The 22,087-nt window shown below is 39.4% G+C and overlaps 1 protein-coding gene and 1 long non-coding RNA gene across 2 annotated transcripts in view; one reads left to right on the top strand and one right to left on the bottom strand.

Annotated features, from left to right (window-relative positions):
* Positions 1-22,087, top strand: part of LOC132404505 (sodium channel protein type 4 subunit alpha A-like) — a 161,428-nt gene that overhangs the window by 69,197 nt on the left and 70,144 nt on the right. The window contains exons 7-9 of the mRNA XM_059988659.1: positions 12,703-12,958; positions 13,942-14,114; positions 20,637-21,008. Coding sequence (XP_059844642.1) covers positions 12,703-12,958; positions 13,942-14,114; positions 20,637-21,008 — 801 coding nt within the window. The remainder of the gene's footprint in view (positions 1-12,702; positions 12,959-13,941; positions 14,115-20,636; positions 21,009-22,087) is intronic.
* On the bottom strand, positions 11,428-12,936 carry LOC132404870 (uncharacterized). Its single transcript, XR_009515692.1, has 3 exons — positions 12,888-12,936; positions 12,686-12,757; positions 11,428-11,516 (listed from the first exon to the last, which is right to left on the bottom strand). It is a non-coding gene; the product is annotated as an uncharacterized LOC132404870 (long non-coding RNA).

Genomic DNA, 22,087 nt, shown 5'->3' with positions numbered 1-22,087 from the left:
TAAATACTATCTCTAAGAATACTTTCCATTAATTTACCCACCACTGATGTCAAACTGACAGGTCTATAATTGCTAGGCTTCCTTCTAGAACCCTTTTTAAACAATGGAACCACATGAGCAATACGCCAATCCTCCGGCACAATCCCCGTTTCTAATGACATCTTAAAGATCTCCGTCAGAGCTCCTGCTATTTCTACACAAACTTCCCTCAAGGTCCTGGGGAATATCCTGTCAGGACCCGGAGATTTATCCACTTTTAAATTTCTTAAAAGCGCCAGTACCTCCACCTCTTTCATTGTCATGGGTTCCATAACTTCCTTACTTGTTTCCCACACCTTAGACAATTCAATATCCTTCTCCTTAGTGAATACCGAAGAGAAGAAATCATTCAAAATCTCTCCCATCTCCTTCGGTTCCACACATAGCTGACCACTCTGATTCTCTAAGGGGCCAATTTTATCCCTCACTATCCTCTTGCTTTTAATATAACTGTAGAAACCATTCATTCCTTATAATTCAGTAACCTTAACCCATAACTTTGTTAGGTGTATACTTTCTGGGAACCAGTCATTTGGTAACTGCCTCATCCCTTCCAACCATCTATCCCCAAAGTTCTTTAGTACCTCAACTTAAAGTTCAATCATTAAGTTTGTGCTGGTTTTGTTTAGTGTTTTGCCATCTTCCCTTTAGAACACAGAACATAGCCCAATATAGGCTCTTTGGCCCATGATGATAAGTCAAGTTTTTACGTACCCCAGGATCAATTTAACCCTTTCTCCCACAGGGCCCTCCATTTTTCTTTCATCCACGTGCCTACCTAAGAGTCTCTGACAATACCTCATCGTCTACATATTCTTTTATAGGCTTCTCTGTATATTGGTTTGTCTCAGCTTCCTAAGAATTAAGGAATCTTTTCACTAAACTCAATATCTGGGTTAGCTTTCCAGAATGTACAATATATCAATCAATAATAGAACAAAATAATCTCTATTAACTTTCAGCTATTGAAGATATGAAAAAAAATAATTTACAAGTTGATCAATTAATCAATAAATAGTAACATTGTTATATAATTACAACTGTGAGTTCTCTATTTAGCCCTTTGAAAGCAATATCTAGCAATTTTCTTGCTTTTAGTCAGCTTTTGCTGAATGGGAGGACATCACTGAGACTTCAAACTATTAATCTGAATGACTCTTGCCCCTTACCTGTCTCTGCAAAAAATTGCTAATTTTCTCTGATCCAAATATCATTCAATTCAGCCAAAAAAGTCATCCTAAACATAGGAGAGTTAGTGACACTTTGTATAAAAAACAGAATTCCTCCCTCACATGAACTGAATATTGGCCTGAATTGGCTTCAGGACAAGGTTCTGATTTCCAATGACTAATGACTGAATTTATTAACAAAACTAAAACACCTTAATTCTAACACAGCCTCCTTGAGTTAAATATTACCTAGTTGACTGCACATTCCTTTAATGATTGCCATGCATCACTCATTTTATGAAAACATGACCATTCATTATTCTGACAAACGGGACCACACAAAATATAAAGGATATAATTGTCATTGACATGTTTGTTGACTATATACTGGTATAATTTGAAGTTCTATGACCACAAGGTCATTCCAAACAGTTTGAAGCCAATGTACTTTTAAAGTGCATTACTGTATGTGGGAAATATAGGACCATAAGACAAAGGAGCAGAATTGGGCCATTCAGCCCATAAAGTCTACTCCACCATTCTATCGTGGCTGACTTATTAACCCTCTCAACTCCATTCACCTGCCTTCCCCATAATCATCAATCCCCATACTAAACAAGAAACTATCAGCCTCCGCTTTACATATACCCAGTGACTTGGCATTCACAGCCATCTGTGACAATGAATTCCGCAGATTCACCACCCTCAGACTAAAGGAATTCTTCCACATCTCTGTTCTAAAGAGGCATTCCTTGTATCTGAGACTGTGCCTCCAGTCCTAAATTCCCCACTATAAGAAACATCTCCACATCTGCTCTAACTTGGTGTTGGGTCTGAATGTTTAACTCTTGGATTAGATTTTTTTAATTGCCATTTTCTTTTTAGTTTAACAATTAATTATCTGTTTGTATTTTATATAATTACTTATAGACAAGTAGCTGCTTATAACAATTCCTAGTGGCTATAGTATGCAAATAACAGTATAATATGCCTTTAGTGGTTATACAAACTATAATTCTGAAATGCTCTGGAAACTTCTTTGTACTGCATTAAGTGCATAAGTACTTTCTAATTGCTTTATTCTATCTAGTGATTTGAATGGAATTTTCCTTACCTCTGTGGGTATAAAATAGCTAAACACAAAGCGGTGCTATCTTAATCTTCTTGAATCTCAGCTTTCCCTGTCACTGTCTGTTCAGTTTTCTTCTGTTCTATCAACTAATAATAAAACAATCATGAAGTAAGTTTTGTACCTCATTCCTGACTTCCAAAAGAACCTTGGATTAAAACACCAGAATCTTATCAAGTGGCATTGCTGACAACAGGATATTCCAGAGTTTAGAATTTATCAACATTTGAAGACAAGTACTGGAGTTTCTAGCCTGCAACAAAAGGGTAAGAACTTCCTCTGTTCATCTATTGTCTGCGAGATAAAAGTTCCAGCTTTGAATGCCAGATGGAAATCAGGTTTGAGGACTACTGCATTTCTATTTAAGAAGAAAAACAACTGTGGAAATATTGGTTGCAATCTATTTGGTCCTGACCTGTTCAGTTACAATCTCGGGTCACATGGCGATCTATTTTGGTACCTGTTGAAATAGTGGTTGTACAATCTATTTGGTTGCGATCAGTTTGGTCGCTGGATCAATCTATGGTTGTTGGATCAACCAATGCAGTTGCTAGGTCAATCTATTTGCTGTTTGGTTACAATCTGTTAGTATTTCAAGGTCACGCTTAAACTGATAGAAGTATCTATAAATTAAGATCGAATCAATGACCAACATATTGAAATATACAAAGAACTTTGTGTACTGTACCAGCAGTTATGGTCGAAATGGCAATAAAAAGTGACTTGACTTGAATAAAACATCTCGGTTGGATAAAATCAATGAAAAAGTCCAGACAAAATATACCAACAGTGTTGATTTTATTATGATGCAGAAAATGCCTAAGCAAAAGAAAATGGCTGCTACTGATTTAGGTACAAGACTGTGTGGTCGGTTTGATTGAATCTGTGAATGATTGAAAGTTAACAAGGCAAATAAAGTCTTTTACTAATTGATAGAAACACAAAATTTATGATAAACTACAAAAACAGCATGACAGAGACAGTGAAGAATCTAAAGAGAACATCTTTGCATGCATTAACCAAATGAGCAAAAGAACAACAGGGTAATTCAATTAACATGCAATGTACGGAATTTCTAAACAAACAGAAACAATATAAGGAAGTGCAGCCATGAATTCGAGCTGGCAGTCATGCTAGTGATGCTTCCGGTGACATTGCTAATGCTAATACTGCTGACGATCCGCCCAGGGATACGACGACTTCTGAACCTCCAGCTGAGGAATTACAACTCACGTCAAGCAGTCTCACTCTACAGCACCACCGTTCAAACTCTGGAGAACTCAAGTATACTACGTCAGACGGTCAACTGGGACAGCAACAACACCTGAAGTTCAAGGAATTACAGGATGGACATGACATGGACTCTACAGCAGGCCTCTAGAAACATAAGTGAGGATGACAGCGATGGAACACTAAGATTAACAGCTTGCTCCAATAAAGACCAAGGGAGTGAAGACACACAGGACTGAAGATAAGACCACTGTTAATCAATGTATTGACAAGCTACCTGCAGCAGATCCATCAACTATTGCTCAACCACAAAACAATCTGCTGAAGGACAGTAAGTGCTCAGATGACCCTGTGATTCTAAATGAAGAACAGCTGGAAGGTTATCAAACTTTAAAGGTGCCATTGAATCTGTATTAGTAATCCCTTATACAGATAGACTATTTACACTATGTTAACGAGGAACATGACTGCATGATGTCAGTCTTAACTCAAGAACATGGAGACCAATAGCATCTTCTTGTTTATTACTTTGCCAAAGATCTGATTCTGTACAAGACTGGTTCCTCAACAATTGAGAGAGGAATTTGAATAGCAGTTGTTTCTGAAACTGAAACGCTGGCATTAGGAAACCTGGTTCCCAGTACCTCTATGCAATAGGCAGAACAAAAAGCTTTGATTGAAGTTGCAGGTTGTCAGAAGGAAGATCAGCTAATATCTCTATGGTTTTTTAATATGCTTTTGAAGATGGTCATGATTTTGGAAACATGTGGAGACAAAGAGGATTTCTGTAGAAAACCAAATCAAGTAGCTTGTACAAGTAGTAATGGATGTCATACAACTGCCATCAGAAGTTATCATATTAAACTGTAAAAGCCACTCCAAAATGAAATTACAAAAGGGGCAGCACCGGAAGGGGTAGAAGAAGTACCGAGAATGTTTACAATGAACCCGACAACTGGAGTTATGGAAACAAGTTGAATTCTGTGTCACAGACAAACATACAAGATTATCTGGTACAGCAAATACACTCTCTAAAACACATTGTTGTGAACTACATTTACCTGTCTGGACACCCCCCCCCCCCCACCCCCGGCTGACTGCTCCTGTGGCTCCTCCCACGGATCCCGGTATAAAGGCAATTGGAGCCTGAGCCCTGGTCTCAGTCTCCAGGATGTAGTGTGGTGGTCAATTGTTGCTTGTTCTTTCTTCCAGCCAATAAAAGCCTATATCTCGCCTCACATCTCGGAGAGTTATTGATGGTGCATCACACATTGAAGTGCAAAAGATGATCAACAGATTCTCCCAATGGTGGTGGAATCCAAAGTTCAGGGCACAAGCTCAACAAATGTTTGAAAGAAGCAAAATATGCCATAACTCAAATCCTGGAGCAGCGGAAAAGCTACCTCAATTAAATGTTCCTGCCCCACTTGGTCCATTTTTACACTACAAGTATACTGTATTACTTTGCCAAAGTGTCAGAGATACTCAGACATGCTGGTAACAGTGGACAAGGTTTCGAGATGGGTGAAAAAATTTCCAGCAAGGAAAGCCATTCCCACACACACACAGCAAAAACTATCAATGAGGACCAAATTCCTAGATAAGGATTGTCATATCACATCGACTTTGATAAAGTAAAACACTTCACTGGGACTATTTTTCAGGAATTATGTCAACTGATGAACACTGAATAGTCTTTTCATTGTCCATATCACACAAAGTCATCGGGACAAGACAAATGAATGAATGGTATCATCAAACTATGGCTGACTAAGTATCATGAGGAAGACGTTCCATATCCTATGGTTCTTCCTCTGGTCTAGTGTAGTATCAAAACAAGAAAATTAAATTAAGAGCATTTGAGGTGATAACAGGTATGTCACTGCCTGGAGCCCTTGATCTCGCAGAGGCTGATATACACATTATGACAGTTTAGTTAACTATTGTGTGAAACTAACTCAAGCTGCCCACTCTGCTTCTCAGCAGATTTTTGCCGCTTGGTAAGAACCAACAGAAGGGGGTTCTTCCCAAGCGGGTGAGCCCTGATTAAAAAGGCACAAAAGGAACCATTGGTAGCTGGATAGAAAGTCCCCTTTCAAGTACTGTTAGTTACTAACTTGGCTGTGAAAATAGAAGGAAAAAGTAAGTGGACACACACCTAGCACCGCAAGTGAACTAAATGCTGTGGATAACATGCTGGTATCCTCTTGGTCACAGTGCTGGGCTACAGTGAGCCTGAAGACTTAGAGCAAGTCGACAACTACTGGACATTGTAATGTTTATTTGAATATTATTGTTGTTATCTTTTTGCCAATTTTCCATACTCATAATGTGCTAGTTGAAATGACTTTTCACGTATTATTGATGATAAGGAAAATATTACAATTCAACAAAGCTCTTGTCAAGTGATAAGAAATGGTCTAAGTTCATGGAACAATACTGTACACACTTTTATGTGGAAGTGGAGACTACATAGCTCTTCCACATAATTGGTTAGTATCTGGTTATCTAAGCATGTTTTTCTTGCCATGAGATGATCACACAACTTGCCTTTACCTCCCAGTAGGGAAGTAAACGAGACATTTCAGGAGGAGATTTCTTTGCACCAATTTTATTCCCATTATAGAGAGTCAAAGAGTCATAGAAAGCTACAGCACAGAAACAGGCCCTTCAGCCCATCTAGTCTGTGCCGAACCATTTAAACAGCCTAGTCCAGGGGTCAGCAACCTTTACCACTGAAAGAGCCACTTGGACCCGTTTCCCACAGAAAAGAAAACACTGGGAGCCGCAAAACCCGCTTGACATTTAAAATGAAATAACACTGCATACAACATTTTGTTTTGCCTTTATGCTATGTATAAACAAACTATAATGTGTTGCATTTATGAAATTGATGAACTCCTGCAGAGAAAATGAAATTACATTTCTGCATGCAACAAAAACATTTTGAACTCCGAAAAAAAGACGTTGGGTTGAAGGTTACTTTTAAGTAAAATACTCAACGTCTATTTGAGTCCTTCTTGTATTTATGAAAAACGCCAAACTTAAATTTGCCGCCAGCAGCAAACCAAAAATAACGTCAGCCAGCTGTCAACCTGAAAAATAAAAGGACTATTTCACTGAACAATGAAAACATATGAATATACGTAAAATAATAGGCAATTAAAATATTTATCATACTTGTTCAGGTTGACTCACACCTGACAATGCAGTCGTATTTAGTAGGGATGGATCGATGCTTAGGGGAGTGACCGGGAAGGATAATGTGTTTTTTTCCTCTCTGAACTCACAGAAGCGTTTCCCAAACGATGTTTGCATTGCGATGATTGCAGAATGTAAATACTCCGAATTTATCATGTCGTGACCTTGTTTGAACTCTCTCAAATTGGGGAAGTGAGACAATGTGCCTTTCTGTAAATCTCTGGCAAGCACTGTCAACTTGCGCTCGAATGCCAAAACATCCTCCAACATGTGCAGGGCTGTACGTCCTTACCCCTGAAGAGCTGTGTTCAGCGTGTTCAGGTGCGCTGTCATGTCTACCATGAAGTGTAGCTTTTCCAGCCACTCTGGCTGTTCCAGCTCAGGAAAGGTGAGCCCTTTGCTGCCCAGGAAAGTTTTCACTTCTTCCAGACACGCGACAAAGCATTTCAGCACCTCCCCTTTGGACAGCCACCGGACTTTGTTGTGCAGCAGGAGATCAGAATATGCGCTTTCCAGCTCGTCCAGTAACAAACGGAATTGACGGTGATTTAAACTTTTTGCCATTATTTTATTGACAATCTGAATGACAACATCCATTACTTCTGTGCATTCCGGAGGAAATGTTTGAGCGCACAGTGCCTCTTGGTGCAAGATGCAGTGAAAAGTCAGCAGCTTTCTGTCCAGCGACTTCTGCAGTAAAGCCACAAATCCCTTGTGCGTTCCCGTCATATTCGGTGCCCCATCAGTAGCTACTGACACCAGATGGGTGGTCTTTATTCCTTTGGCTCTTAAACAATTCAAGACAGCCTCACAGATGTCCTTCCCCCGTGTTTGGTCTTTTAGAGGTATCAACTCAATCAGTTCTTCCTGTGGCCCGGCAGAGTTTACATACCGGCAGAACAACGCTATTTGTTCAATATCACCTTTGTCTTTAGACTCGTCACAGGCAATCGAGTAGGCCACAGCTGAATTGATGTCTTTAATTTGCTGTCTTGTGATGTCTTCTGCCATTTTTATGGTTCTGTCTTTGACAGTCTTTGCAGAGAGGGGCATATCCCTGATTTTCTGCACAATTTCACTCTTGTTTTTAAAGTCCGTGAATAGATGTTCTGAAATCTTAATGAAAGATTCTTTTATATATTCACCATCTGTAAACTGCTTCCCGTGCCTGACTATTTCCTGAGCGGCAATATAACTGGCGTATGTCGTTGATTTTCCAGACTTCATCCATTTCTGGAAATGATTTTTGCTCAGATCAACCTTCCGCATCAGTTCCGAAACGGCTTTTTTTCTCTCATCTCCATCCGGATATTTTTGAGCAAAGGCTGCGTGTTTATTCTGGAAATGCCTTGCGACATTTGACTTTTTGTTGTTTGCTAGTTTCTCATTGCATATTAAGCATACCGGTAAACCAGTCTCGTCAACAGTGAAAGCAAATGAATCTGTCCACGTATCATTAAACGTTCTGTTTTCTTCAGTCACTTTTCTTTTTTTAGAATTCTCCATAGTTGGCTTACCTTGGATCGAAAAATTAAAGAAATCGCGCACTGGCGGGTGTCAGGTATTGGCAGTGGTGACGTATATTAATAGCGATAAAAACACGTTGTAGCGGTGTGCTCACGCAGTCAGTAAACTGCAGTCGAATAACTTTATTCGAACTAAACAGCCTTGCTTTTAAGCCTCCCTCAACTCAGCCCCCATGGACGCAGATGCTGCAAAAGACGCGTACTCACAAACCCCCGTAGGCTATCTCCCTTAGCCGGAATGCTGGCTAATTGTGAGGAAATGTGTCGCCACACTTAGATTGTACAAGATCACCATAATCTTCAAATTTAGAATTACATTTCAAAAGCTAACAAACTAACATAAAATACATTTTAATTAAATACTGACCAATTATTTCCCAAAGCCACAGGGAGCCGCAGCACAGAGGTGAAAGAGCCACAAATGGCTCGGGAGCCGCAGGTTGCCGACCCCCGGCCTAGTCCTATCGACAGCCCTCCATACCGCTCCCCATCCATGTACATATTCAAACTTCTCTTAAAAATTGAAATTGAATTCGCACCCACCACTTTCTAGCAACTTGTTCCTCACTCTCACCCCCCTCTGAGTGAAGCAGGTTCCCCTCATGTTCCTATTAAACATTTCACCTTTCATCCTTAACCCATGACCTCTAGTTGTAGTCTCAGGGAATATGGTGTTGCAAGGAGAATAAGAGATTAAAAATGCTGCTGCAGACTTAGAAATAGTAAGCAATGAAATTGCTGAATAGTTGCCATGCATAAGATGGTTCTCCAAAATCATACATATGACATTAGATTTTCTGTTAGCAGTTAAGAGAGGGAACATGTGCAGCTATGAGCAATTATAAGTACTTTCTAATTGGTTTATTATCTATAGATGTGAATGGAATTTTCCTTATCTCTATGGATATGAAATAACTAAACACAACACAGCATCATCTTCATCTTTGAGTCTCCGCTTTCCCTATCACTGTTCAGTGTTCTTCTGTTCTAAAAATGCTTACTAAAACAACCATGAAGCAACAAGTTTTGTGCCTTGTTCCTGACTTCTAAAAGAATCTTAGATTAAAACACCAGAATCCATAGTGGCTTTTCAATATTCAATAGATTTCAAAGAGATCTGCACTGTTCTTCTGAACTCTAGCAAGCACACGCCCAGCACAATCAAATGCTCCTCATGCGTCAAACCTTTCACTCTGAGATTATTCTCATGAAGCTACTCTGGGCCTTCTCCAATGTCAGCACATCCTTTCTGAGGTAAGCAGCCAAAAACTGCTCACAATACTCCAACTGCAGTCTGACAAATGCCTTATAAAATCTCAGCATTATGTCCTTGCTTTTATATTGCCTCTCAAAATGAATGCTAATAATTGCATTTGCCTTCCTTACCCCCAACTCAAACTGTAAGTTAACATTTAGGCAATCCTGTAAGATGACTTCCAAGTCCCCTTACACCTCTGATTTCTGAATTTACTCCCTGTTTGGATAAAATCTATGGCTTTATTCCTTCTACCAAAATGCATGACCATACACTTCCATCTTCCACCTCTTTGCCTATTTTCCTAACCTGTATAAGTCCTTCTGCAGACTCCCTGCTTTCTCAACGCTACCTGCCCATCCATCTATCTTTGTACCATCCACAAATTTGGTCACAAAGCCATCAACTCCATCATCCAAATCATCAATATATAACATGAAAAGAAGTGGTCTCAATGCCTGCAGAACACCATGAGTCACTAACAACCAACCAGAATAGACCCTTTTAATTCCCTTTCTTTATCTCCTGCCAGTCCGCCAAAATTCTGTCCATGCTAGTATGTTTCATGTAATACAATTGGCTCTTATCTTGCTTAGCAGCCTCACAAACAACACCATGTCAAAGGCTTTCTGAAAATCCAAGTAAACAACTTGTTATTTCCTCAAACAATTCCAACAGATTTGTCAGGCAAGGTTTTCCCTGAAGGACATGCCCCCGATACCCCAAACCTTCATCCTTATTAATGGAACTCCAACATCTTACTAAGTCAGACAGACAGATGAATTATTTCCTGTCATTTACAAACCATCCCCCCCCCCCCCCGCCCCCGACACCACATTTAAAGAGAGAAGTGACATTTACAATTTTCCAGTCCTCCGGAAGCATTCCAGAATCTAGTGATTGGAGCCAGCTTTATCAAATATTATTGTGACAATTATCATTTGTGGTCTGCTGAATGTGGATTCAGTGTCAGGCACAGTGCCAGGCACATCAACTCTGCTGCTCTTTGAAATAGTGCCATGAGATCTTACAAGTTAAATAGACTGATTAAGACTAAAGTACATCAGTTTTCCAGACAATCTACAGATGGCACTGCCTACTTTGCCTCAAATTGTTAGCATTGATTTTTATATTCTAACTTCTGACATGGGAATTAAGCCCAGAACAACTGTCCCCAAGTCAAACATGCGACCAATTAAGCCAGGAAGGAAAATTAGATTCAGTCGATGCCATGAAGTAAGTGTTCACACTTTGAAATTGCCTTCAAGTGCATCTACGGTAAATAATATCCAGATAAGCTTGGGCAAATTAAGGATGCATTGGGATCTTGAGTAATACAGGACAAACTCAATGGGTCAAGCAGCGTCTATGGAAAGGAATGAAGGGTCAACATTTTGGGCTGAGAGCCTTCATCAGGACTGATCAAGCATGTAGAAATCTTAGACCATAGGTCATAAGACATATGAGGTCGACCTGAGCGTATCCTTCCCCTGGATACTGGCCCACACAGTGTACCAAGCCAAGTACTGAAGATCTGTACTAAGCAATTGGCTGGAGTATTGACTGACATTTTCAACCTTTCACTTCGACAGTCTGAGGTACCCACCTGCTTCATGCAGGCTTCAATTATACCAGTGTCCAAGGAAAATGTGGTAACCTACCTCAATGACTATTATCCAGCAGCACTTACAGAGGTTGATGATGAATAATATCAACTCCTGCCTGAGGGGCAACTTAGATCCGATGCGATTTGTCTTCCATCACGATGGGACAACAGCATTTTATTGGCTCTTCACTCAACCATGGAACATCAGGACAGTGAAGATTCATACATCAAGATGTTCTTCATTGACCACAGCTCTGTATTCAACACCATCAGCCCGTCCGAAATAATAAGCTCCAAGGTCTATGCCTCGATACTTCTTTGTGTAACTGGATCCTGGATATCCTCACTTGCAGATCCCAGTCTGTTTGGATTAGAATCACAGTCAGCTCCACAGTCACCATCAATGTAGGTGCACCACAAGGCTATGCACTTAGCCCCATGCTCTGCTCACTTTATACTTATGACTATAAGGCCAAGTAAACTCCAATGCTAGTTTACTGGTGGTACCATTTTTGTTTGCCAACTGAAGGGTGGGGATGAATCCGTAAACAATTTGGAAGATTGAAAATATATCTGAATGGTGCCAGAACAACAACCTCTCACTCAATGTCAGCAGAACTAAAGAGTGAAGGAGGATACTAGAGGTCCATCAGGTGAGAGGGTCAGCAACTTTAATTTCCTCAGTGTTATAATTTCACAGGACCTATCCTGGGTCCAGCATGTAATTGCCTTTAAAAAGAAGGCATGGCAGTGTTTCTATTTTCTTAGAAATTTGTGAAGATTCAGTATGTCATCTAAAACTTGGGCAATTTTCTATAGATGTAAGGTGGAGTGTATACTGACCAGTTATATCACAGCCTGGTACATGAGTATCAATACCCTTAAACAGAAAAACCTACAAAAAAGTAGCAGATATAGCCCGGTCCATCACAGGTAAAGGCTTCCCACTATTGTGTACATCTACAAGAAGCTTTGTCGCAGGAAAGCAGCATGCATGATCAAGAACCCCCACCATCCAGGCCATGCTCTCTTCTCGCTGCTGCCACCTGGATAGTGGTACAAGAGCCTTAGGTCCCACACCACCAGGTTTTGAAACAGTTATTACTTCTCAACCACAATAACTTCACTCACCCATTACTGAATTGATTCCACAATCTATGGACTTACTTTCAAGGGCACTACAAATCATGTTCTCAATATTTACTATGCATTTGTTTGTTTGTTTGTTTGTTTTATCTTTACTGTACTTGCACAATTTGCTGTCTTTTGCTCATTAGCTGTTTGTCCATCTTTGCCATTTTCATTGATTCTGGTGTGTTTCTTAGTATCTACTGTGAATGACCTCAAAAAAATGAATCGCAGGTTTAGTATATGGTGACATATATGTAGTTTTATATATATATATATATTCACTTTGAACTTTGTACTTTGAATTAGGCCTTTCAGCCATCTTGCCCAAATCATTAGCAAGTCATAATTGTGAAATAATGGTGTTACCCATTTAACTGCAAATAATAATTTTAAACTTACTCTGTGCTAACCTGCAGGTGTTAAACTTGTTCTTGGCTCTTCTCCTCAATTTCTTTTCTGGAGATACACTAACTGCAAACACAAAAGAAGAAAAGGGATCGCCATATAAAGATTATATCAAGAACTTCCTATTTCTGCTAGCAAGTCGAAAAACAAATAAACCATTTTTGGGTAAAGTACAACCAGAAGAGCAAAACAATACCTCAGAAGCAGATAGTGTTCATCCTTCCAATGAGGTGCCTTTAGCAAACTGCAACGTGGAACACAATATAAGTAAGGATACCTTCCTTTTATCACAAATCAAATTCCATTCTTTTTTAAATTTTTAATCATTTTCATGGTCCAGCAGGAGATTTGCAAATCTACATTCAGTGTTTTTATTTATTATACAAGCAGTTAAAATAATAATTGAGTGAATTAATTAATAACTTATTTATTCCATATATATCCCTTTTCAATCTAACCAAAATATTATATCATTTCTAATATAAAATAGCAGAATAATTTCCCACAATTACAATCAATATGGTCCATTTCACACTTAGTAAAGTACTGACTAGTTTTGATGGTAGTTTTGAGAATTGTATAATAGTAGTTTATATCAAAAAACATGAAATTTAACAATTCATAGAATAAAAAATGATAAGGCACAGAAAATGAATAATGGAAGGCTGAAATAAAGATTTCTGTACCTACCAACTTCAACCTTTGTCCAATCTTTATTCCTTTTTGCTGGGATGTGTTGAAGGTTCCACTTGATGCCGCCCAATGGTAATGTTGCAGAGGCTGAGGACTTATTAAATGAGAACCCCAGATACAATAAACCACGCACTTTTTCATGCTACAAAGTGCATGCAATATGTGTACCATTATTAATGATTATTTTGCACATATTATTCCAGTGCAGGTACAATATTATTAGAAATCTTTTGTAGAACTAAGAAATCACATGCAAGTTAAACCTTATTTAGAGATACAATCACTTCTTTTTGCATTAGACTTCTACTCCATTCTGTGAGTACACTTCCAGTGGTGACAGTAATAGAGGATGATTAGAACAAGAACAAATGCAATGTTAGTTTAAAGTGAAAGAATTCTTCTTTGATTAAATAAGACAAAGTAGTAATTTGTTAAAGTGTGGCTTGTCAAATTCAGCTGGTGCTATGCATACGTTTGACCTAATGATGCTCTGCAAACATAAAATAAGATCCCGCTTTCTGATGGCATCACTTGAAACTATTTGTTCCCTCTTATAGACATCCAAAAGGAAACAACATTGTCAAGTATTGTTGAACCAACAGCAATGCAAACATTGTCCCACAGTGGTGTACTCCCTGCACCAGACAAAAACGAAGTGCCGACTGTCAGTGCACTGTGTGATCCAGTTGTTGGTGGGCGGAAGTATGAAAATGGATCAGCAGTCTTGATGGTATGGAAATTACTTTATTTAGACTTAGCTCTTAGTCTCATAGTTAGTGGAAACAAATTGTCATCATGGCTGCTTCCCAAATGAACAAGTCATAGAGAAAAACTCTCTCCACTTATGTGGTTAGCCATAAGCTTTATCTCAGATAGCAAGGATGGGATTATTTTCATGGTTAGAGCAAATCTGGAAGGATATTTCAATGCCAGGCCTTTTGGAATCAAAGATATAAATAAACTATAGAATCTTCGGCTTCCTCCAGGCAGAAAATAATTAATCCCCTTCATGATACCTTAATTCTTGGAAAAGTTTCAAGCCTTTTGAAAATATTTAAAGAGACTCAGCTGGCATGTGTTTAGCTGGGGCTTTCAATGATAGAATGTTAAGGGTTGCCCCAGGGCAATCTTTAACATGCAAGCTCATAGTCCTGACCTCTCCTCGTGTAGTAAGAATGGAAGATCTGCCTAGTGTCCCTGTCATATGACCAGGAAATAGCTGGAAAACCATCAGGATGGGATCCTTGCAGAATTAGGTACTATACAAAGTTCTTGCTCACAAAAAAATCTGTCCTTCATCTACACAGAAACTTCGAAGTTATTTGTATTTTATATGTATTTTAAGCATATTAAAACAGTCTCCTGAAATATTGACTTAAATTCGTGCAGAATTGTATTAGAAATATCCCAAAATGCTTCAATTTGGTGAATTGCTTTGAAGTTAACATTATGTAAATATAGTAGATGTGGCAGATGTCATAATTGTGACAAATTTGTATTTGGTCACCCTAGTCCATCAATGGTAATTGTGCACTGTAGGAGTAGTTGTGCATTGCTTGACTTCCAAAATTGTTTCCACTGAATGCAACGCTCTTTCCCTGGACAAAGTCTTCTCCCATGTCGCAGTTCTTTTGCAGACTACATCAGGTTTTCTTCCAGGTATTCCTTGTATTTTGCTGTACTCATTTTAACCTCTACCTCCACAAGCCTTTCAGGATGAACAAACCCAGTTCAAGCCAAATGCAAAAGCTGCTAAGTTGCTTCCAAAACTACAGTGCCTATGAAAAGTATTCATCCGCCTTGGAAGTCCTCATATTTTATTGTTTTATAACATTAAATCACAGTGGATTTAATTTAGCTTTTTTGACACTGATCAACAGAAAAATATTTTTTGTATCAAAGTGAAAAGAGACCTCTACAAAGATCTAAATTAATTATAAATATAAAACTCAAAATAATTTATTGCATAAGTATTCACCCCCTTCAAGTCAATATTTAGTAGACATACCTTTGGTAGCAAATACAGCCTTGAGTCTGTGTGGATAGATCTCTTTCAGCTTTGCATATCTGGTCACTGCAATTTTTCCCCATTCTGCTTTACAAAACTGCTCAAGCTCTGTCAGATTACATGAGGATCGTGAGTGAACAGCCCTTTTCAATCAAGCCCCAAACTCTCAAGTGGATTGAGGTCTGGACTCTGACTTGGTCCCTCCAGTATATTAACTTACTTGCTTTTAAGCCATTGCAGTGAAGCTTTGGCTTTATGCTTGGGGTGATTGTATTGTTGGAAAACAAATCTTGTCCCAAGATGCAATTCTCTTACAGACTGCATCAGGTTTTCCTCCAGGTTTCCCTGTATTTTGATGCTTTTGTTTTACCCTCTACCTTCACAAGTCTTCCAGGGCCTGCTGCAGTGAACCACCCCCACAGCATGATGCAGCCACCACCATGATTCGTCGTGGGAATAATGTGTTTATGATGACTTGCAAAAGGCAAACTTAGCATTTAGTCTAATGGCCAAAAAGCTCAATGTTAGTTTCATCAGACCATAGAACCTTTTTCCAGCTGACTTCAGAGTCTCCCACATGGCTTCTGGCAAACTCTAACTGCGATTTCATATGAGTTTCTTTCAACAGTGGCTTTCTTTTTGCATTTTCCCATAAAGCTGCAATTGGTGAAGCACCCAGGCAACAGTTGTTGTAGGTGCAGTCTTTCCTATCTCAGCCACTGAAGCTTGTAACTCCTCCAGAGCTGTTATAAGTCTCTTGGTGGCCTCCCTCAATTGTCCCCTCCTTGCACGGTCACTCAGTTTTTGAGGACAGCATGCTCTAGGCAACTTTACAGCTGTGCCATATTCTTTCCATTCTTTGATAATTGACTTAACTGTACAAATTATATTCAGTGACTTGGAAACTTTTTGTATCCATCTCCAGTCTTGTGCTTTTCAGTTACCCTTTTGCAGAGTTCCTTGGACAGTTCTTTTGTCTTCATGATGTCATTTCCCCAGGCTACTGAGTCATCAGCTGTTGGACCTTTCAGATACAGGTGTAGTTTTACTACCATCAATTGAAACACTGTGACTGCACACAAGTCTCCAAAAACGTATCTCCATTTATCTAATTATGTGATTTCTAAAACCAACTGCCTGTACCAGTGATGATTTGGTGTATCATATTGATGAGAGGGAATACTTTTGCAATCAATTGTACTGTGCTTTGTAATTAACTTAGATCACTTTGTAGAGATCTGTTTCACTTTGACACGAAAGAGTCTTTTTTCTGTAGATCAGTGTCAACAAAAAACAAATTAAACCCACTGTGATTCAATATTGTAAAACTATAAAACATGATTCCCATGCAGGTGGGAGGAGGGGTCAATACTTTTTATAGGCACTGTATAAAACACAAGAGCAGAATTAGGCCATTCCGCTATTGGGTCTGCTCTGACATTTGATCATGGTTGATTCATTTCCACTCTCTACCCCACTCTTCTGTTTTGTCCATATAGTCTTTGACATCCTTATTAATCAAGAAGCTATCAAACCCTGCTTTAAATACATACCCAATGTCTTGTCCTCCACAGCTGTCTGTGGCAATGAATTCCACAGATACACCAACCCCTTAGCTCAAGAAACTTACTTTACCTTACTCTTCATAATATCTCACTCATTTTTCCACAAGTTGCTGACTCATGAAGATTCCACTGAAAATTCTCAGACTTGGTTTCAAAGTCCTCCGTATTTTTGAACTACTTGAAGCATAAATGCTCCAGTCCTATTTTTCACCCAAGACATCCACGCTGCAGAATTTCAACCCTTGGTTATTTCAAGGCTCAGTCCGTCAGCTGCCATGACTCTGGAAATTCCTTCCTAAGTTAATTGCCTCCACTTCTTTCCTCCTTTATGATGTTACTTCAACCAACCTTTTGAGCACCTGCCCCAATAACACTATACTATTCAGTTCTTAGTAATGGCCTCTATGAGGATCTTTTCAACATTGTCACAGGTTGGAATTAAGATTAGATCATCAAAACCATCATGTACTTCAAAACATGCAGTGAAAAGCTTTGCTCGCATCAACAACTAACACAGTCCAAGTGTGACGTACTTATCTTGGGTTGCCCTTTGTTGCATTCCCATCAATTAGGTTCATTATCTGAGAATTAGGAGTCATCCAGGAATGGGATACAGGCTTGCAATCTGTGCTGCAGATATACCCAACAATTCATCACAAGCTGTGTAAAGTAGCAAAGAACAGGCAGCAACATCAATCATGTAAACATTACAGATGAATTGTGAATTACAGCTTTCACTGAAACACTGAGGCAGAGACAGGACCTAGTAGCTGAGTGGTGCAGGATTTCAGAGCAATAGGGTTGATAAAAGTGGAGTAAGGAGGGGTGGGTTGTGATAGTGATCAAGGAGGATACCATGGCAAAACTTAGAGAGGGTATTCCTGGGGGAACATTCAGTGAGGCTGAAGAGGTAGAACTTCTAAATAAGAATGGTGCGATCACTTCAATGAGATAGGGTCCCCAACAGTCAGCTGGAATTAGAGGAGCAAAATGTAGCAGTATCGCAGATTAGTATAATAACAACAGAGATATAATAGTTGGGGTTTCTATCTTCCCTGTTATTGACTGGAACTGCCAGACAACTAAGGCAATATTTAAATGGATATGCTAGGGATAGGGCTACACTTGACCTCCTCTGTGCAAGTGACTGACATATTAATAAGGGAGCGCTTTGGGACCAGTGATCATAATTCCATTACTTTTGAAATAATTATGGAATAATTTAGGAATAGAATTGAAGCCCTAAATTTGGGCAACGTAAATTTAATGGCATTAGACAGGTTGATTGTGAAAGGCTATTAGTAGGTAAAGAGACATCTGGTAGTGGGCTGCTCTTTTAAACACGAAAGGTTAAGTTCAGAACCAACATGTTCCTGTCAGAGTGAAGGACACGTCTGGTGGGATTAGGGCATCTGGTTGATGAGGGATATTAGAGTTCTTGTCAAACTAAAGAAAAATGCATATGTCAGATATAGGCACCTGGGAGCAAGTGTATCCCTTGAAGAGTATAAGAAATATGGGAATATAGTTACGATGGAAATCTGGTGGGAAAAAAGAGGACATGATACATTTGAGTATCAATTTCTCCAACTTCCAGTAATTTTCCCCCACTCCCTTCCCTCTTCTTCAATACCCCACTCTGACCCCTCCCATTACCGCTTCTCTTCTCTTCACCTGCTTATCACTTCCACCCTGGTGCCCCTCTTCCTTCTCTTTCTCCCGTGGACTAGCAAGGCTTTTGCCAAGGTCCCACAGGATAGGCTGGTCTGAAGGTTAGATCATATGAGATCCAGTGGGAGCTGACAGAATGCATACAAAATCGTCTTGCTTGAAGGAGTCAGAGAGTGGTAGATGAGAGTTGCTTCTCAGATTGTAGGCTTGTGACCTCAGGGATCAGTGCTGAGTCCCCTGTGTTTGTCATGTATATCAGTGATTGGAAAAGTATGGAGGTGACATGATTAGTAAGTTTGCGGGTGACACTTAAATTCATGATGTAGTGGCCAATGATGAAGGTTGTCTAAGGTTACAACCAGAATGAGATCAACTGGGGAAGTGGGGAAAGGAATGGAATTTAAGTTAGACAAGTGGACAGGGAAGTATTTTGGGAAATTAAACTGGGACAGAATATACACAGTGAACAGCCGGACCCATTGGAGTCCTGGAAAACAGTGGGGCTAAGGAGTCCAAGTACATAGTTCCCTGGAAATAATGTCACAGGGTGGTAAAGAGGTGTACATCATGCTTGCTTTGAATAGTTGGGGTACAGTGTACCGGAGCTTGGACATTGTGTAGAAGACACTGGTGAGACTTCACTTGGAGTATTGGGTGCTGTTCTGCTCATGATGCTAAAGGAACAATGCATTTAAATTAGGGAGGGTGCTGAGAAGATCCACAGGGATTTTACTGGTTTAGGAAGGTTTAGGTTATATGGAGAGACTGCATAGACTGAGTCTGATAGGTGACCTTATAGAGATTTATAAAATCATGAGGTGTATAGATAAGATAGATTAGCACAGTCTTTTTTTCTCAAAGTAGGGGAATCTAAATCTAGAGAGCATTATATTAAGGAGAGTGAGGAAAGTTTTAACCTGAAGCAATTTTTTTTCTTACACAGAGGATGGTGAATATCCAGCCAGAGGAAGAGATAGAAGCAGTTACAATTACAACATTGAATAGACATCTGACCAGTAACATGGATAGGAAAGGGTTTAAGGGATATGGTGTGGCATGCTGCATAATTCTGACAAAAAAGCAGTAATTTTCTTCCTTCCATTGCTTTAATACCAAGGGATATTTAAATATAAAGGTAACTAGACCAGTAGAGGAAAAGTTCCAATGAATTTTGAAAATGAGCATTGCACAGTATATGATATGATAAACTGGGGACAGGAAGTCAGATATGGTGAACTTATTAAGAATATATAAGTTGCCATGTGTGAACCAGATTTTAAGTTAGATCCAAAATATCAGACATTCCTTGATGCTGAGATCATGCATGAAACTTATTTTTGAAAGCACATGAAAATGATAGGAGTGATTTTATTTGCATAGGATTGGTCATAAAGGGGGCAATAGGTCTTCAAAGGCCTCTGTGGACTACTAAAGGTCTCAGACTTCTCCAGGTTCACAAGCATTGCCAGAATAGGCAATGGCAGAATAGTCCTTGCTTCCCTTAAATTAGTCTTGTAATAACCAACCAGCCATTATCAAACAACAAAACTGATTAAATATGAAAACAATGGCATCTTTGAAATACCTGACTGTGCAGCCCATCCTCTGGGAGTATATTGGATGCCTAATGGCTCCAGTAAAACTGGAAGTATGTGGTCTTGAGGTGGGTTGAACTCAGGTTAGAGATTCTTAGAATGTTTCTATTCCACTTGACCTAGACCATATCTTTTTGGGACTAAGGTTACTCCCAGCAATTCAGACTGTTAATCCTTTTTGTTACTATTCTCATAAAAGGTAATTGACTCGAAATGTTGGCTCTTTTTCTCTCCTTCCATAGATTCTACATAACCTGCTGAGCACTATTATTATTTTCAAATTTTGTCTCACTCCTAAATTCCATGAATACAGAGTATGTTGCATCCTATTGCATTGAATAGACATTTGAGAATTAGTATTTAAGGGTTTGCAATCAGACAAAAATGTCTGACGCTCTTTTTTCTCACAAAAGCTGGAGACTTTGGAAGAAGTGCAGCAAGAAATGGAAAGTGAACAGGTATCTCCATCTGTGAACATCAATAGTCTAGAAAAAGAAAAACAAATCAATGATAAGCGTGTCTGTGAAGATAATAAAGCAGCAGATCAAAAACAGGCATCCTCTGTGGAAGAAGCTGAGGACGAGGAACCCAAAGCAGAGACAAAGATAATGCAACCCTGCTTGCCAGCCATTTGCAATGAGAAGTGCAATTGTTGCAATATAATTAGGAGTACATTCTTGACAGAAATCTTTCTGAAAGTGAGGACATTGATGTTCAAAGTGGTGAATAATCGAGTATTTGATGGAAGTGTATTATTTGTCATACTTTTGAGTACGATGACCCTGGTAAGTACTAACATATTTAAAGAAAATTCTATTATGGTGCTCATCTTTAACATCCACCAACAAAGATCACAGATCTGATGTAGCTTTCTGTTTGTATTTTTTGCCAACCTATTGCGCTTTTATCTGTCATCTAATCACATGCTTACTCATGTCTTAACTGCAAACATCCTTCTAATCTTAAAATGCAAAAGAAATCAGAATAGTAAGCCTTAACTGATGCCCAGAAATCTGAGACCTTGCTTAATTTTAATTCAGGTAATAAGGTAATAATCAGATCTTGTTCTTTTGAAAACAACAGGAAGAACTGTAACAATTTACCATTTTTATTGCTATGTATTGCAATGTACTCTTGCAGCAGAACAACAAATTTCATGACATATGCCAGTGATGTTAAACCTGATTCTGAAAGACAAGTCATTTACTCATAGATTATTCTTGATGTGTTGATGACTCACTGTTCTACCTTGGTGTTTCATTGGTAACTGTGGAGCTCAAATGAAACTGCACAATATGAATTATAAGGGTATTTGCTGTTGAGTGCAGAGTTTACCAATCATGGCTGAAGCAATCATAGTTTCAACAGAATCATTCCCTGTGCACCTAGGCTAAGAAGGGGCTGATGTACCATCAATAACTCTTGGAGACGTGAGGCAAGAGATAGGCTTTTATTATCTGGAAGAAAGTACTGTCAGCAGCAAGAGACCATCACACAACATCCTGGAGACTGAGGGAAGAGCAGTGACTCCAATCGACTTTATACAGGGGTCTGTGGGAGGAGCCACAGGAGCAGTCAGCGGTGGGGGGGGGGGGGGGGCGTCTCCAGACAGGTATATGAAGTTCACCACATTCACCCCCCCCCCCTTTGTTTTAAAAGTGAGTCCCCATGGGACAAAGTTTCTTACAAGTATATTTACAGGTTAAGTCTATCAGGTGGTCGAATCTGTCACTGCGATCTACGTAGCACCGGCGGTGATTGCACCGGAGACGGTGGTTGTGCTGGTTCCGGCCTGACTGGAGGAGTCGGCCCATTAAGCGTCAGTGACCCCTCATGCGTGTGTGAGGTGCCCAGTATATGAGTG

Source organism: Hypanus sabinus, chromosome 14 (assembly GCF_030144855.1).
Source record: "Hypanus sabinus isolate sHypSab1 chromosome 14, sHypSab1.hap1, whole genome shotgun sequence".
NCBI lineage: Eukaryota > Metazoa > Chordata > Chondrichthyes > Myliobatiformes > Dasyatidae > Hypanus > Hypanus sabinus.
Note: the sequence above shows the minus strand (reverse complement) of the source record. Positions and strands in the feature narration are given on the sequence as shown.